The 16,470-nt window shown below is 30.0% G+C and overlaps 1 protein-coding gene across 1 annotated transcript; it reads right to left on the reverse strand.

Moving 5' to 3' along the window:
* Window positions 1–7,896: 7,896 nt before the first annotated feature.
* On the reverse strand, window positions 7,897–16,078 carry LOC105115508 (wee1-like protein kinase). Its single transcript, XM_011012411.1, has 10 exons — window positions 15,537–16,078; window positions 15,238–15,298; window positions 15,086–15,152; window positions 14,741–14,995; window positions 14,520–14,587; window positions 14,318–14,427; window positions 14,198–14,238; window positions 13,953–14,101; window positions 13,451–13,804; window positions 7,897–8,234 (listed from the first exon to the last, which is right to left on the reverse strand). The coding sequence occupies exons 1-10, from the start codon at window positions 15,794–15,796 to the stop codon at window positions 8,127–8,129; spliced, it is 1,473 nt and encodes a 490-aa protein (XP_011010713.1). The 5' UTR covers window positions 15,797–16,078; the 3' UTR covers window positions 7,897–8,126.
* Between the last annotated feature and the right edge of the window lie 392 nt (window positions 16,079–16,470).

Genomic DNA, 16,470 nt, shown 5'->3' on the forward strand with positions numbered 1-16,470 from the left:
AATCAAGAAACACCAAGAAAATCGATGGTTACAAGGCATATACCCCTTTTTATCTTCTTTTTATTGATAATGGATCAGGCCTCCAAGGCCTTTTAATGCTTTAATGTTGGGCTGGACTTTGCTAAAAAAAGGGAATTTGGGTCATACATATCATAAAGTGTATTATCCTAACACATTGAAGATATAGTTCTTGCATATGAAATTAGTATGATTTCAAGCATTCATAATCGTTATAATAATAAGGTTAAATTTATTTTTGATGATTTTAATAATTCCTCAATCAAGAACCTTACCAAGTTCAAAGTGGTCAAATAGAATAATATTTCATGTTAACATCTCTTAAACTTTAATCCATTGAACTTTTTAGGTTTCTCACAATACACCGCAGAAGATGATGGCGAAGTCCTTCCTACTGAAGTAGTACTCATTGAAGCAACTTTAATTAGCATAAATAAATCTTAAGTAAAAAAAGGATAAGAATAATATAATCTATAAATAATAATAGCCAATAATATTTATAAATAAATATTTTAACTCCACAATAAGCAAACATTAAAATAAAAGGATGTGAAAAAGTAAATTAATAAATAAAAATATTTAAACTATGCAAGATAAAAATAACATTCATTCCCTTTCTTGAGTTGCTACGTTAAGTTGCTATGTTAAGCCATACTTTGTTTATTGTGATTTATTAAAATATCATCATTTTACTTATAAATTACTATATATAAAAAATAGTGTTGTATGAATAATACTTTTATTAAGTGAGTTCTTGAAAAAAATTGAAAGGGTCAAAAACGGTCTCACTTGAATCTAATCTTCTTAGACAAAACTTTCTAAACCATATTTATATCTAATCTTCTTAGACAAAACTTTCTAGACCATATTTATTCATCACACTAATCTTTTATAGATATAAACAATAACATATACACATCACACTAACCTTTTATAGATATAAACAATAACATATACATGAACAAAATCGAACAAATAACTATGATGTCAATTTAGAAAGTATAAGCAAAGATAAACAAAACGCATGATTGAACCAAAAATAGCATGAACTATCATAAACAAATCAATTATTTACTTATTGAAAAAAAAAATCGTTAAAATATATGACATGCATCAAATCAACTAAATTGAATGAGAAATAATTTTAAAAAGTAAACTATAACTTTAAAACAAACATCTATAGCAAACTTTTAAAGTTAAATAAAAGAAAAAACTTATAAAAAGCCAAAATGTTACAGATTAAAACATATAGAATTAAAATTAAGTCTATATGCGAGGATATAGCAAATTAAAAAGAAATTAAATTTTAAAGATGCTAAAAATCTATATCACAATCAATCCATGTTATTATTATAATTTGTTTCATGATGAACTAAATAAAGTGTAATATAAAGAATCAAGCCTTAAGAAGTTTAAAATTTGTAAATATATTAGAATAATGAACAGATATTTAATTTATCATGACAAGAGCATACATAAGATAAAAAAAAAAAATTATTCAAAGAAAGCCTTGAGTGCATACATGTCTAAAACTATAAATATGTAAAATTAAAACTCAAGACAAACATACTTTCAACACAAATATAATAAGAGAATATCAGCATGCATACTAAGTTTATATCCAAACGTTTAATTGATATAAAAATAAAGTAATTAATCTTGTGTTGCTGTCAATAATGAATCTTTTATTCATAAGGCTTCATTATTCCTCACTTGTCACAAAATTCCAACACTACCTTGGTTTAAATGCATATTAATATCTTTGAATCAAAGTAAAAGGACTCAATTATCTCTCAATAAAGTGAACCTAAGCTTTAAATTTTTTTTATAGGAAAATCAAAGCATAAAAATTAGAAGAAAAACACTAAAAATAAGGTAAAGAAGAATGTTTAAAAATCTGGAAAAAAAATATTATTTTCAACTCTTCCTTCACCCCTATCTTTTTATAATGAATTTTGAAAGTTAAAAGCTTAAAAAATTAATTCTCATCATTCAATCTTTGATTAGACACCATAAACAAGAAATAAATTTGAACATAGTGTACTTAAATCAGAATTTTCTGGAGTTGAAAAAATTTGTTTAGATTTGTTGAAATTGCTTTTCGAAGACACTATAGGCTGGAATAAATCATTTTTCATAGACTAGGTCCAAGTCTAGACTTCAATTGAAAAAACAATCTTTTGTAACCCAAAATATTATTTTACAATAAACTCAAAATCGGGCCCAAATATCACTCGAAGCCTAAATCAGGCCAACACACGCGTATAGGTGTTGATTTAAGCTCAAAGTTCATTTTTTCTAGGATCTCTCTACTTTAAAAATTTGGGTTCTTTGGGTTTAATTTTAATTTTTCAACTACCCACTTTTTTAAAACTATAAAAGTTTTGTTTCTTTATAATGTGAGATAGAGTTTTTTATAAGGTTATTTGTTTTCACCAAAATATATCAACCAAAAATTATTTGAGATCAATTTTTTATTTATCTATAATTTGTTTGAATCATATTAATATTCTATGTTAAAAGGTATGTGTTATAGATTAAATGACAATAAAGTTTTAACTCCAAAAATGAATGGACTTTACTTTTAATGTAGCCCCAAATATATCTATTAATCATATTCTTTAAACAAATTTGTAACATAAAATAGATTGTCAATCTTTAGCAACCTTACTATATCATTTAGCTAGCATATTATATATATTGTCACCCTAAAAAACATTGTCAATCCTTTTCCACGTGCTTTATTTTTATCTTTTATTTGGCATCATTTATTTTTGTGTTTGGAACTACATTTAAAAAATACGTTTGACTTGGAAAAAAAATTGATGTTTTTTAAATGATTTCTGATAATTTTGATGTCTTGATGTTAAAAATAAAAATAAAATTATTTTGATATATTTTCAAGCAAAAAATACTAAAAGTATTTTATACCATAATATCAAGCACACACTTCATAAGATCAAATATGTGCACGCACATACACACAAGTATGTTTGCATCTTAAGCATTAAGGTGTACGACACTAAAACTTGCAGATTTTTATTGTTGTATTAAAGTGTTCTTTGTTATATACTTCATAACTAGTAGTATTTTGAGGTTTTTTTTTTTTTTTCCTTATAGCCCACCTAAGATATATCTTTGTGTTTCTCGTTTTCTATTATTTGTTAATGTGAGATTTTTGAGGTAGTGGCTGTGTTTTGTATCATTTAATGTAGAAAGTGTGTCTCAACAATAGTGTTGCTCTTTTTCTCCACTAAAATTGAACCTTTAATTATTAATAACTACATCTAGTTGATTTTTTATTATTTGGTTTTATTTTTCTTATTGTGAATAACTAATGATTTTGTATACCAATACAAATACTTTGTATATCAAACTTGTAATTCATATCAAAATAAATTTCTAATATGTATACTTATTATACAAAATATCTAAGTTTAAATAAAAATAAAGAAAAGTACTTATTTATAGAACTACTTTAAGTTTTTGTTCTTGTCAATTATAAATTATTTGTTCTTAAGACTTTATTACTCTTCTCTTGGTGCAAAAAATATTTACAATAACTCTCTCAAGATTACAACGACACCACCTTAGTTTAGATGCACTTCTAAATAAGGTTTTCAAAACAAAGTAAAATGACTCAATTATCTCTCAACAAAGTAGGACCTCTACTCTATATTTAAAAGGAAAATCAGAACATACAAAATAAAAGAAAAAAACTAACAAAAAAAAAGGTGAGGAAGAGTGTATAAAAATTTTAAAAAAACTAGTAGAAACCACCCTACAATGAATTTTGAAAGCTAAAATATTAAAGAATTAATTATGTTATAATCATAATTAATTTCTACCATTATTAACCTTTAATTAGCCAACATAGATCAAGAATTAAACTTTAATATTTTTCGCAAAAAAAACTTCTTAGGCTTAAAGAAAATGTTTCTTGAAAAGAGTATTAAAGTGCTAACATTTAAGGGTTGGATTGGACAAGACAGTAAATCAGAAAAAATAATTCTTCATGGGTTAGACCTAAGTCCAAATTTCAATTGAAAAAAATAATTTTTTTATAGTCTAAAATATTATTTACAATAAACTCATGCCCAAAACCTTAGCATGAGTAGGGTCGGGTCGGGTCGGGTCGGGTCAAGTCTATGCGCGCGCGCAGGTTTAAGCACAAGGTCGGGTCGAGTCTATGCGCGCGCGCAGGTTTAAGCACAAGCCCCACTTTTATTAGGACTTCTCTCTAAAAGATTGAGTGTCTTTTAGAGCTAATTTTTTTACTTTTAACTGTTCACTTTCTAAACACCAAGACAGTTTTGTTTTTTTTTTTTATGTAGAATGGAGTTCTTTGGATTTTATAAAAACAAGACAATCAAAGGTTATTTAAGATAGTTTAAATCATATTAATGTTTCACGTTAAAGAACTTATGTTAAAGATTAAGTTCCAACAAAGTTTTAACCCAAAAAATAAATGGACCCTAATTTTATTTTAGCCTCAAAAGCGCTCATTAACCATGTTCTAAACAAAATTTTCCAACAATCCTTAACATGAATAGAAATTATCTGACAAGTTTAAAAATGACTTGAAGATTTATTGAGATATATTAATTTGGTAAATTACTACATCACGATATGTAGTTTTTGGCTTTAAACATTCCTTAATAGAATACTATAGGTTTACTTGGATAAATGGTGAACAAGATATCTTGAACTATTCAGCTTTTTATATAAATTGAGACAAGAGTACGTACATAGTTATCTACCTAAATATTTGATTTGGTTCTTATTGTTATATTCATTTTGGCCCTGAATAACTCATGAATTCATAAGTGCTTTAGAGAATCCAGTCTTTATCAAAATTATAAAAAAAAACTATCATATTTATCACTTATATAGATGATCTCATTAAAAATATTATGTTATACTCCACTAGATGTATCAAGATATGCAAATTATTAAAAACACAACTCACCATTTGTCACGCTACAGCTAGTACTTATCTTTTTTAAAAGAATAAGTATGAAATAATAATTTTCTAATACTACCAATAATGTTATATGACTTTATTTTTCATTTGAACCTAGATTTTATCATATGTATTGTTATCATTATCAAACTCTTTCATCTTTAAAGACTTTAAGTTCATTCTCCTTGATGATTAGCTCTCTCTATAAACTTTTGGTTAATAGATCCATAATTCCTTTAACTTTATATAGTCAATAGATATAATACCATTTAACAAGTGTTTAATTGTATCATGTTTAGACTTACCGTTATACATATTGTTTTATGTCATTTCAATTATTGATTGATTATCACAATAAACACAAATAGCTAACACTAATTATGGCCAACATGGAATATTCTCTAAGAGATTCTGAAGTCATTTAGTTTCCTTTTCAACTTTATCAAGAGTAACAAAATTTGAATCCATCTTTGAACTTGTGATACATGTTTGTTGAGAAGATTTTTATAAAACAACTGCTTCACTAAGTGCAAAGATATATCAACTTGTGGATTTTAAATTTTTAGTGTCGGATATCCAATTGGCATTATTATACTCTTCTAGTATTATTGGGTAACCAATATAGTTGGATTAGTTCAACTAGCTCATAGTTCAATATATATCTAAAATATTTTAATACCCTTGTAATGATTTATACTTGAATGACTTATAAATCTACCTAGTTTGTTAATCGAGTAAGCAATACCACGCTTTGTACAGTTCATAGAGTACATTAAGCTTTCAATTACTTGAAAATATTCTAATTGGTTTGTTCTTTTATCTCTAATCTTGGACAAGTGTACACTTATATTAATTGGTGTTTTGATAGTACTATTGTTACCTTTAGAAAATTTGGTCAGAGTTTTCTCAATATAATGAGATTGAGAAAATATCAATCCATCAGATATCTTAGAAATTTTTGTTTATAAAATGGCATATCCAACACCAAAGTTTTTTGTGTCAAACTTAATATGTTTTTAGTAGACTTGATCATGTGATTATTATTGTCTAAAATCAACATGTCACATATATATAGACATATAATGACATAAATATTCACATATACAAATTTATCAACTTTGTTAATTTTGCACTCATTTGACAACATAACCTCATCTTTGCTTCTAAGCAAATAGATATAGTAATATCTTGTGTAATCATCTATAAAAGTAATATAATACTTTTTATACCTCTAATTTGCATAAACTTTAAATCATTGACATATGAGTGAATTAAATCTAGAAATTCACTACTTATAATTGTTTATAAAAATAAGGTTTTGTAAATTTTAATTCTACATAAATTTCACTTATATTTTTCTCAAAAACCATACTTAGTAATAATTCATAGTCTATTAACTTTTAAAAAAACTTATAATTCACATGACTTAACATGTCATTATTGTTCTAGGATTAAAGCAACAATATACATAAGGGGATAAATTAGATGTTCCACTAATAATAATAAATAATACAATTTACTTGGATTAAATACAATTAACCAATAATATAATTAAATTGTATAAAATAAAAAGGTAAGGAATAGAAATTGAAGACTCAGTTTTTAACATGGTTCAACAAATCTATATTCACACGACGTACTTGAGTATTGTATCCTTCACTAATTCAAGTTCAAGATACAATATCACTTGATGAATCCACACGACTCTTTTTTTCACCACATGAAGAAAATCTCTCTTCAAGATTTTACCATGGTGATGTCTCTCACCAATAACTACAAGTTTTTTTTACCTAAACTCTCAAAAGGTTTACAATTGATGATTCTTTTTTATAACAAGACACTATTTCAATAGTGGATAATACAATTAAAAGTTTTAGTCTCTTTATATATGATAAGATAGCACTTAATGGATTGAAAAGTGTTTAAATATTGTAAGAATAAAAATATATATTCTTATGCAAAATTATAAAAGTTTGAATGTATAAATATGAGCATGATTAGGTATTAATAATTTTAAAGTATTTTTACTCTTAAAATAGCTTGTATATAATATATTTTTGAATTCTATATGTAATTATATAATTAGACAAGTTATATATATGTTTCTAGCAAAAACTAATTGCTTTAGTTATTATTATTCCCCTAACAAAGAAAATAATTAATCGGTTCTTGTAGATTTCCATGTGTTCATTCCTAATGAACAAATAATTGACTAACTTATATGGTTATGGTATGTGCTAGATTCAATGAAGGAAATAATAAGCCAGGGCAAATAACATGCATAAGCTACAATCAACTTGGAGATAAGGACCGCATTCTAAATTCGAACAACTCAGATTAATGGACATACGAAGAGCATCTCTCACAAAGTGAAAACATGGCAGACCTCTCGGATACCAATTACCTTCTTTTTTTCAAATTACAAGCTAACTTTTTTGTCCAGACTTTCATTCAAAGCAACCTCAAGTCGAGTACCGAACGACACAGCTCATTGCAAGATTATTGTTTGCAAATTTGGCTCATCTTATTTCCAATGTTCCCAGAATGCTGTCAAATGGCAAAGGCAAAACTAGGACTTGCAGACCGTCACTTCAAATGGAAAGAATAGTAGAAGATATCTAAATTAAATTGGTAGCTTCTGCAGCAATCAGGTTGTTTTCTGAACCACATTGGAAGAGAAACCTAACCTAAATAATTATTTCTGTGCATTGTTTAAATCAAACCATCAACTTTGACAGTATACTACAGCGAAGCTTTTATCCCAAACTAGTTGGGATAAGTTACATGAATCCTTTTGCACCATTCCCGCATGGTCATATCAGATTATCATCTGTATCCTGTTAATGATGTGGTTGACATTTCACTGCCTATATAAACAAGTTTTTTTTAAAAAAAAAAAAAGCGCACAAAATGTATACCTTAAATGGGCATTTTCATTACAATTGCATACCTTAAATTCAAAACGCAGCATTTGATGAGTGCAGTACATACCTCATAATTCACCCAGCAGGGGAGAAATTTTGGAGTCTGTACTACAAAAGGGACTGTTTTTCACAAAATTGGCCATTCATAATCTAACTGGGCCTCTTGGTAGGGTAACTGATCATTTGCAGCCACATACAAAACTGTCCCTGTCAAAATCCAGTTAAGCTTTTGCTTGGGATTTAAGATTTCTCTGAAACTTATCAAATATTGGATTTTCCACTAATTCCTTAGCAGAAGGCCTCCGGATGGGATCAGGATCGACCATGACCTGATAGAATTACCAAACGATCAGATCAAAAAAGCCATGCAATTTAAAGATTTTTTTTGATGGAAAACGTTTATCGATATTTCATAAAAATAGTATACTTGATACATGATGAAAGAACAAGATTCATCTGCAACAAAATGCTTTCCAACATAGTATACTTGAAGTATATAAATTGCTTCAAGCAGGTTTAGGTTATTACAAGGAACAGCTACTTAATGGGGCAACGAATTCTGTTTGTCAGCTTAAGAAATTCAAAAAAGGCTACTAACATGTTATTTTGTTAGTGCTCCATATACAGTTCCAGCAAACTATACTACACAGGGACAATTCTAACCAGTGAAATAAGATAGAACAGGAAGTGCAGGTAAGAGAACCATTCTGAACTAAGAAATTGAGCAAAACTGCATGTTTTTTCTTTTAAGATGCTGCCTTGAAGACAGCTTAGACCCATTTCCATACAAATCAACAAGCACAAGGGCAATCTGGTCTGCCTTGCTGAATACCCATCCCAACAAGCCTGAAAAGGACCCAATTTTTTGGGCAAAGATTGGTTTATGATCCCCAAGCGCAAACTCACACACTTTAACTTTATACAAACCAAATCAAGTCTAAATTTAGCCTTAAAATATTTGCTGACTAGTTTTATGAGATCAAACATATTTCTCAAACTGTTCATCAAAACAAGCTGAAATTTTATAGGAAGATACTAGACATATGGAACTATATTTTTGATAAATTTTCAGTTTAAATGGAGTTTGAGAGCATATTATTTTAGATGGTCGAAGACTCGAAGTTAATAAAAAAGTCTTGTCAAATCTGTCAGACCAAACCTTTATGTACTGTTTGGGACATATTTGGAGCTACGGGTGTAATTTTTCTGTGATTTAAGTTAGTTTAGAAATTAGATATCTCAAACTTTCCAACCATATATGGTTGACCTAGTAATTCATCTAGACAAGAGAGAATGACGTGTTTGAAGGACTGAAAATTTGTCAAAAATATATGAAAATTGAAGATTTGGGTCGTTATCTACTTTGTTGAAAATTGCTTGACTACGTAATCAAGAGGTTCACATCAGTTGATATTAGAGCTAGGTCTCAAAAATTAGATTATATCTTTTTATTTTTTTCTTGTTAGTTTTAGCTTTCTCAGGTTTAGTTGTGTCTTTGATTTGGTTTTCAATTATTTCATGTCTAAAGTTTAGTAATTTGCATCTAAGGTTCCTTAAAAAAAGAGGTTTTATTTTATTTTGTTGTTGCCTCAAAATATATCAGTAGCATAAAGAGTTAGAAAAAAAAATGTCCATAAATCACTTTTTTCGAATCTGCCATAAAACACAAAACAAGGGAGAATTTGGATCCAACCAATTCGGAAAATTCTCAAATTTTGTATACTGGTTCTAGGAGTCCTAATTGCACCCCATATAAAATTTGAGCTCATTTGGAGATTATTTGCTATGGTAACCAAGATCGGGATTAAAACTTGTCATAACAAATCTGATTCGTATTAGAAGGGATTTCAAGTCAAATAAATTCAAAAAATTCTCAAATTTTATATACTAGGTTTTAAGATTCTAATCTCACCCATGTAAAATTTAAGATCATTTGGAGTTTTTTTACTATAGAAACTAAATTCAAGATTAAAACTTCTCATAATGGATCTAATTTGCATTAGTAATTCAAACTTGTATTGCTATTGTTATTTTTCAATTACAACAGTATAGTAACATCATAATTGATATATTTAGGTGTCAATTAAAAAAAAAATTATATAACCTTTGCATCTTTTTTTCTTTCATGTCTTTAAAAATGTCCATTTTTCAAAAAAAAAATTATTTGTTACTCACAAAATGGTAGTTGTAATTTCATCTTTGTTTGTTTTCATATTTTTCTTGCTTTTCGAGTCATATATATATATATATTTGGATATACTATTAGGGTTGTTATATTTGGTATTGATTTTAATTTCATAAGAGTCAAAGAAAGGTGAGATGAGAAAAATCCATACTTAAATAAAACAAGAGAGTGTAAGCATGTGAGGGAGTGGATGAGGAATATATATTTATTGTTAGCTAACCGATTTCGGATTCAAAGATATCAAAGGCAAACAACAACATGACACCACATAGAGGAGACAGTGAAATTATAACTTAGTTATGTATTATGAATCATTGGATGAATCAAATAACCAATGAATTTAGAGATAGATTAGATAGGTTGGAGAGACAGCATGTTAATGATCATGATATTGTTCAAATTAGGCCTCAACAAAAAGAATTTAATATTAGGACAGCTATTATACAAGTAAACACTAATGTGGATAATTTTGTAGCTGATAATGCAAACATGAGTAATGTTGATTTTGAAGAAATGTCTGTGAGACATGGAGAACATTTTGGACAATAGCGAAATTGTCAGTTTGTAGGGAAAATATATAGTGATAATTTTAGGTATAGGGATAATTACAGATACCAAGACCATAATGCTGAGTTGTGTGGAGATTTGGGTATAATTAAGCTAAAAACACCAACTTTTCAAGGAAAGAATGATCATGAAGTTTATTTAAAGTAAGAGAAAAAGGTAAAGTAGATTTTTTAGTGTCACGGTTATCTAAAGCCCAAGAAAATCAAGTTTGTCGTGATTGTTTTTACTAACTATATCATTGTGTAATGAGATCAATTAGTGATAAACCATATGAGGAATTATGAAAGGCAAATTAATATTTGGGATGAGATGAAATTTCTTATGAGGAGAAGATTTGTGCCTAGCCATTATTATAGAATATTGTATCAAAGGTTGCAAAATTTGAGCCAAGATATAAAAAAATATTAATGAGTATTTCAAGGAGATGGAACTTGTTATGATTCAAACTAATGTTAACGAGGATAGGGAGGCTATTATGGCTAGATTCATGAATGGCCTTAATCATGATATAACTTATATTATGGAGTTGCGTCATTATGTGGAGTTAGAAGAGATGGTGCATCTAGCCATGAAGGTGGAGAAACAACTTAAACAAAAGGATACCATCTCGCAAAGCCAACCATTAAGCCCTTTAAAACCTTAAAAACCCAATTGGAAGGCCAACACTGGAGTGGTCCATCACATCAAAATAAGGAGGGCAAGGCCAAATACCCTAAAGAGAAGAAAGACATCTTAGTTGTTGTTAAAGGTAACAATATTACTCCTACTTCTCATAATTGTGACATTAAATGTTTTCATCATCTGAATTTTGGTCATGTTACTTTATAATGTACAAACAAAAAAGTCATGGTTATGAAAGCTAACAATGGGGCTGAAATCGGTGGCGAGGATGAAAAGGAGAAAATGTCACCATTGAAGGATGTTGATGATGTTTGTCTTGAATATCTGGTTGAGGGAGAGGCATTTGTGGCGAGAAGTGCAATAAATATGCATGTCAAGGTAGATGATTTGGAAGGTTAAAGGAAGAACATACTCCACATGAGATACCATGTTCATAATAAAGTATGTAACTTAATTATAGATGGTGGTAGTTGCACTAATATAACTAGTACTGAATTGGTAAGCAAATTGAACTTGCACACCATCAAACATCTCATACCTTATAAATTATAGTGGTTGAATAATGGTGGTGAAGTGAAAGTGAATAAGCATGTTTTGATTACTTCTTTTATTGGTAAATATTGTGATAAAGTGTTATGTGATGTTATGTCAATGCAAGTTAGTTACTTATTACTTGATAGACCATGACAATATGATAGGGGAGTTATTTTTGCATGATGAATTAAAGACTTGTAACTCTTCTATTTTAACACCTAAGCAATTATATGAAGAGCAACTGAAATTGAAAAGGAAGAAGATAGTTAAGAAGGATAGCTTATCAAGAGGACCTTCTTTACTAACAAGGTTATTCTTGATTTTGATGATGATGCTATTCTTCAACTTGGCACTAATTTGTTGACCTTAAAAGATATTTTTTTGATGATGATGCTATTCTTCTACCTAGCACTGATTTGTTGACCTTAGATGATGTTTTCTATAATATAAATTCAAGGTCAAATCTTTTTAAAGAAAGGGAGGAAGATACGAACCAAGTCAGGTCTGGATTTGATCTTAAAATATCTATTGACCAGTTTTGTAAGATTGAACGTATCTCTCAAACCATATATCAAAATGAGCTAAAAATTTACAAGGAGATACTAGACACATGAAACTAAATTTTGGTAAATTTTCATGTCAAATGTAGTTTGGGAACATCTTATTTCAAAAGATCAAAGTTAATAGACAAATTTTGTCAAATCTGTCAGACTAAACCTTTGTGTATAACTTAGGATATAGCTAGAGTTACAAGTGGAATTTTTCTGCGATTCAAATTAGTTTAGAAACTAAATATCTGAAGCTTTCCAACCATCTATAGCAGGCTCAATAATTCATCCAGACGAGAAAGAACGACATGTTTGAAGTCAAGACTAAAAATCTATCAAGAATGTGCAAAAATTAAAGATTCAAACTACGTGGAGGAATTTTTACATGAAAACTTTGTTTTTATTATCCTATTTTATTTATTTATTTATTTTTAAATAATTATATTTAATTTGAGTTTGTTCCAACCTATTAGACATTATTTAGGAGTTTATTTCATTATTTGACTTATGTTTATTAATTACTAGTTTAAATTCATTAGCTTGTAATCTAAAAAAGATCTATTAAGGTTAGTTAGGGAAGGCTATATTATGTTTTTTTTAGCTACAAATCTCAATAGCAAGTTGAAAAATAAGCATGAGTTTTTCTTTTATTTGTTTGTGGCAAAATAATCTTTTTTATAATGAAAAAGATCATAAACTTATTAAAAATTAACTAACTTTGCAGCATCATTCGTATACTTAGAGTTTTTAAATACAAGGTTATCTCTTATCCAGGTTCTTTTTCAACCATTTTAGTTCTTAGGTATAGGGTTATCTCTTGTTGAAAGTTTTATCAAATATAATTTTTAGTTTTTTAAGTTATTATCTACTTCATTGAGGATTGTTTGCCCACGTGAGTAAGAGGTTTGCATCATAACTAATACAATTGTAATTTTAATTTTTGTGCATGAATTACCAATTTATTACTATAGCTTATTTCACATAAATTTTATGAGCCCCGTGAGTCAAATAAATCCTGATCTGCTGAAGGACAGGGCACAAAACCAGGATGGACCACAAGTAGAGAAGACAAGAAAATAACATGCGATACCTTTAGTAAGTTTTGTAGTTGCAACGAATGACCAGGAAGAAGGGGCAGTTTTCCCTCCCTAAGGTTCATAAACTGGTATCCTGATTGTGGCAAATTTGACCCCCTAATAAGTTCATAAATAGCTGCTCCCAAGGAAAAGATGTGAACTTTGTCAAGATAATTGTAGTTCTCGTTCAGGATCTCTTGAGGCATATAACGTGCATCACCCTCTTCAACTGGTAGACTCTGGTCAAGAAGAGTTGCACATCCAAAATCACCAAGCTTATAAACTCCATTCTTGACATAAATATTATCAGGTTTCACATCCAGGTGAGCTATTCCTCTCTCATGAATAAACTGCAATGCCTTTGCAATCTGTAAAAGTTCTGGTGTAAGAAATAGCATATGAAATTTGCTGATATTTTCAGAAAAAGTTAATTTGTGAAAATGCATATGTCACCACTGAGAATTATCCAGTTCATATGAAGCTTTGAGTTTTATATGGTCCCAGGAAAATGTTCACCTGAAACAAGACTTGCAGTGCTTCTCCCTCTGTTAAGGATTTGGAAGATCTATTGACAGATAAGCTGCAATCACAGAGTTCCATCTGAATGTAGAGTTGCTCATTTTCAAACCAAGAAGAGTAGTATCCAACAATGTTCTCATGACATCCTACAGATGTAAGAGCATTAAACCAACTAGGAAAATTTTCTTTCATGCCACAGCAAGCAGAAGTACAAAAAGCTCAGAAAATAGTACTACACTAACCTAAAGCTGCTAGAGCTTGAACCTCCATCAATGCTTTCCTCCTGTAAAATGTAAACAGTACAGCATAAATATGTTGGTTGGACAAATGATTTTGGAATCTTAAAAACATGAAGAAACTACCTTTCTGTGTCCTGATGCAACTGCCTTGTGCTATGCTTCACCGCATACAAGCAACCATCGATTCTTTTCAGAACTTTGAAAGCACAACTGAAGTTCCCAGTTCCAATTTGCTTTAAGGGGAAGCAAAGTACTAAAAGTAAGCACTAGAAATGAAACATAGTGATTTGAACAGGAACATAGCTTTTAGAATCTGGATACATACCTGGATCTCGTGAAAATCTATGTGATAGCGTGATAGGCCATCTCCGTGGACAAATGCAGGAAAAAATTCTGTAGATTGTAGCATAAGGTAACTAAAATATTCTAAATGACCTTTATCTAGAGCAATATTTTGAATTTTTAAAATTTAGACAAAAAATAATGGATACACAATTTTAGGAGTCCCAGTACAATCATGTTCACTGATAACTAACAAGGATGCACCTGCGCATTTTGATCTCTGATTGCCAAATGGATCTATACCCACTTCTGAAGCATCCATTAAATATGGGTTCTTGATGCAAGGAGGGGGCATGACCCGACAGCGTAGATAAACAGCAGATTGTGATACATAATTTTGAGGCTTCTTTAATTCAGCAGTTGATGTTTTCTCAATCATCATTTCCTCTGAATTGATGTTATCTTTCCCAATATCCACAATTTGTTGCTGGTCCGACAATGTAGGGCTGAAAGGATGAACTGGGGATGGATACCACAAAAGAGAAGCAATATAAAACCCATCAAGCTTTACCGGTCAAGAATTCCGCACAATATTAAAACCCATCTTACCCTGTCGAAGCTTTTTTATTTTGGCAGTGTTCACTTTCTCCGGTGATTTGGGGCACTGAATGTTTTCCTGTGGTAAGTCAAACAAAAAGTCGGAAAAATCATTTTCAATCGACAGCATGTATCAATCTGTACAACACTGCTTAAAGCATCACCTTGTTGCAATCAGAACTGCAAAGTAGATTTTGATTGTCTGGTGTGATATAATCTGGAGTGCTGCATTTACAAGAATTGTAAGGGGAAAAAACAACATATTATAACTTCAAATACTTGCAGAATGCATATATCAATTCATCGACGCCAAAACGGGATTGCATTTCAAATAAATTAAATTAATAATATAACTACTCGTCCAGTTTTCGGACAAAACCCTAGTTAAAACCCATTATTAAAAAAATATATATATTATTAAATTCATATTCATCTATTGTCCTAATAAAGAAACACAAATTACCAGAAGAAATCCTGACTGAGGATGAAATCTCTTTCATCAACATCCTCGGCAGCCAGCTGAGGATCGGTTAGTTCGGAGTCCAAAAGGTTCTGGAATCGAGACGATGATGCTGCTGAGGTGGAAGAGGATGATTGGATTTGGTGGTGCTGGCCTTGCTGCAGGTGACTTACTAACGGGCGCTTCATTTTGGCGGTGCTGCTACCCTCCCTCCTCCTATTACTCTTCCTGTAGCTTCTCTTTGTTAGGGTATTCCTCTTCATCGACTCTCACTCTCTCGTTCCGTGGCTCTTGAGTCTCTTCGGCCCCTCTCTCTCTCTCTCGCTTGTTTTGTGAGAAAAATCGGATTTGTATTTTATTTTTTTATTTTTGTTAGATTTTTGGAAAATCAAAATGGCGCGGGAGGCTTCTACTTTTGCAGGGATCAGGTGAGGAACGGGCTACTTTATGACGGATGTGTGATTGATTTAACTGGTTGAACTATTGATAAGATCTGATCTTTGATTTTGAATCAGGGATGTACGGTATGATGATGAGTTAGAGAGATGCTTATGTTGCATCAGCGTATCAGGGAAGTGTTTCCTCTAGTTGGGGTGGGGGTGGGGGACAGAAAAGCGCGCTTTTACAGGATTGTTCTTTTCCGGGCATAAAATATAACCCATCCATTTTGTACACGATGGGTTTTCTTGGAGTATATGTTTTTTAGGTTAAATTTCAATACACCACCTAAGGTTAATGTGTTATGTCAATTTAATCTGAAACTTTTGTTTTGTTTTAATCAGACCCCACATCTTTCATTTTTTTCCAATCTCCATTCTGTCAAGTTTACGAAACACTTTAAGAATGAAGGGGCTGGGATTAAGAAATATATATATTGAAGAAAGTCATTTTTGTTAATGAAACAGATATAATTAAAAAAAATATATGTTCTTCTTCA

The sequence above is a fragment of the Populus euphratica genome, unplaced genomic scaffold (genome assembly GCF_000495115.2).
Source record: "Populus euphratica unplaced genomic scaffold, PopEup_1.0 scaffold720.1, whole genome shotgun sequence".
NCBI classification, from domain to species: domain Eukaryota; kingdom Viridiplantae; phylum Streptophyta; class Magnoliopsida; order Malpighiales; family Salicaceae; genus Populus; species Populus euphratica.

What these genes read in the sequence shown, in the direction of transcription:
- LOC105115508 (XM_011012411.1), bottom strand. Translation starts at nt 15,796, where the DNA reads ATGAAGAGGAATACCCTAACAAAGAGAAGCTACAGGAAGAGTAATAGG. An exon ending in TCAGAGATCAAAATGCGCAG is followed by an intron (nt 14,588 to 14,740) that starts GTGCATCCTTGT and finishes TACAATCTACAG; the next exon opens with AATTTTTTCCTGCATTTGTC. An exon ending in AACTACAAAACTTACTAAAG is followed by an intron (nt 8,235 to 13,450) that starts GTATCGCATGTT and finishes TAATTCTATCAG; the next exon opens with GTCATGGTCGATCCTGATCC.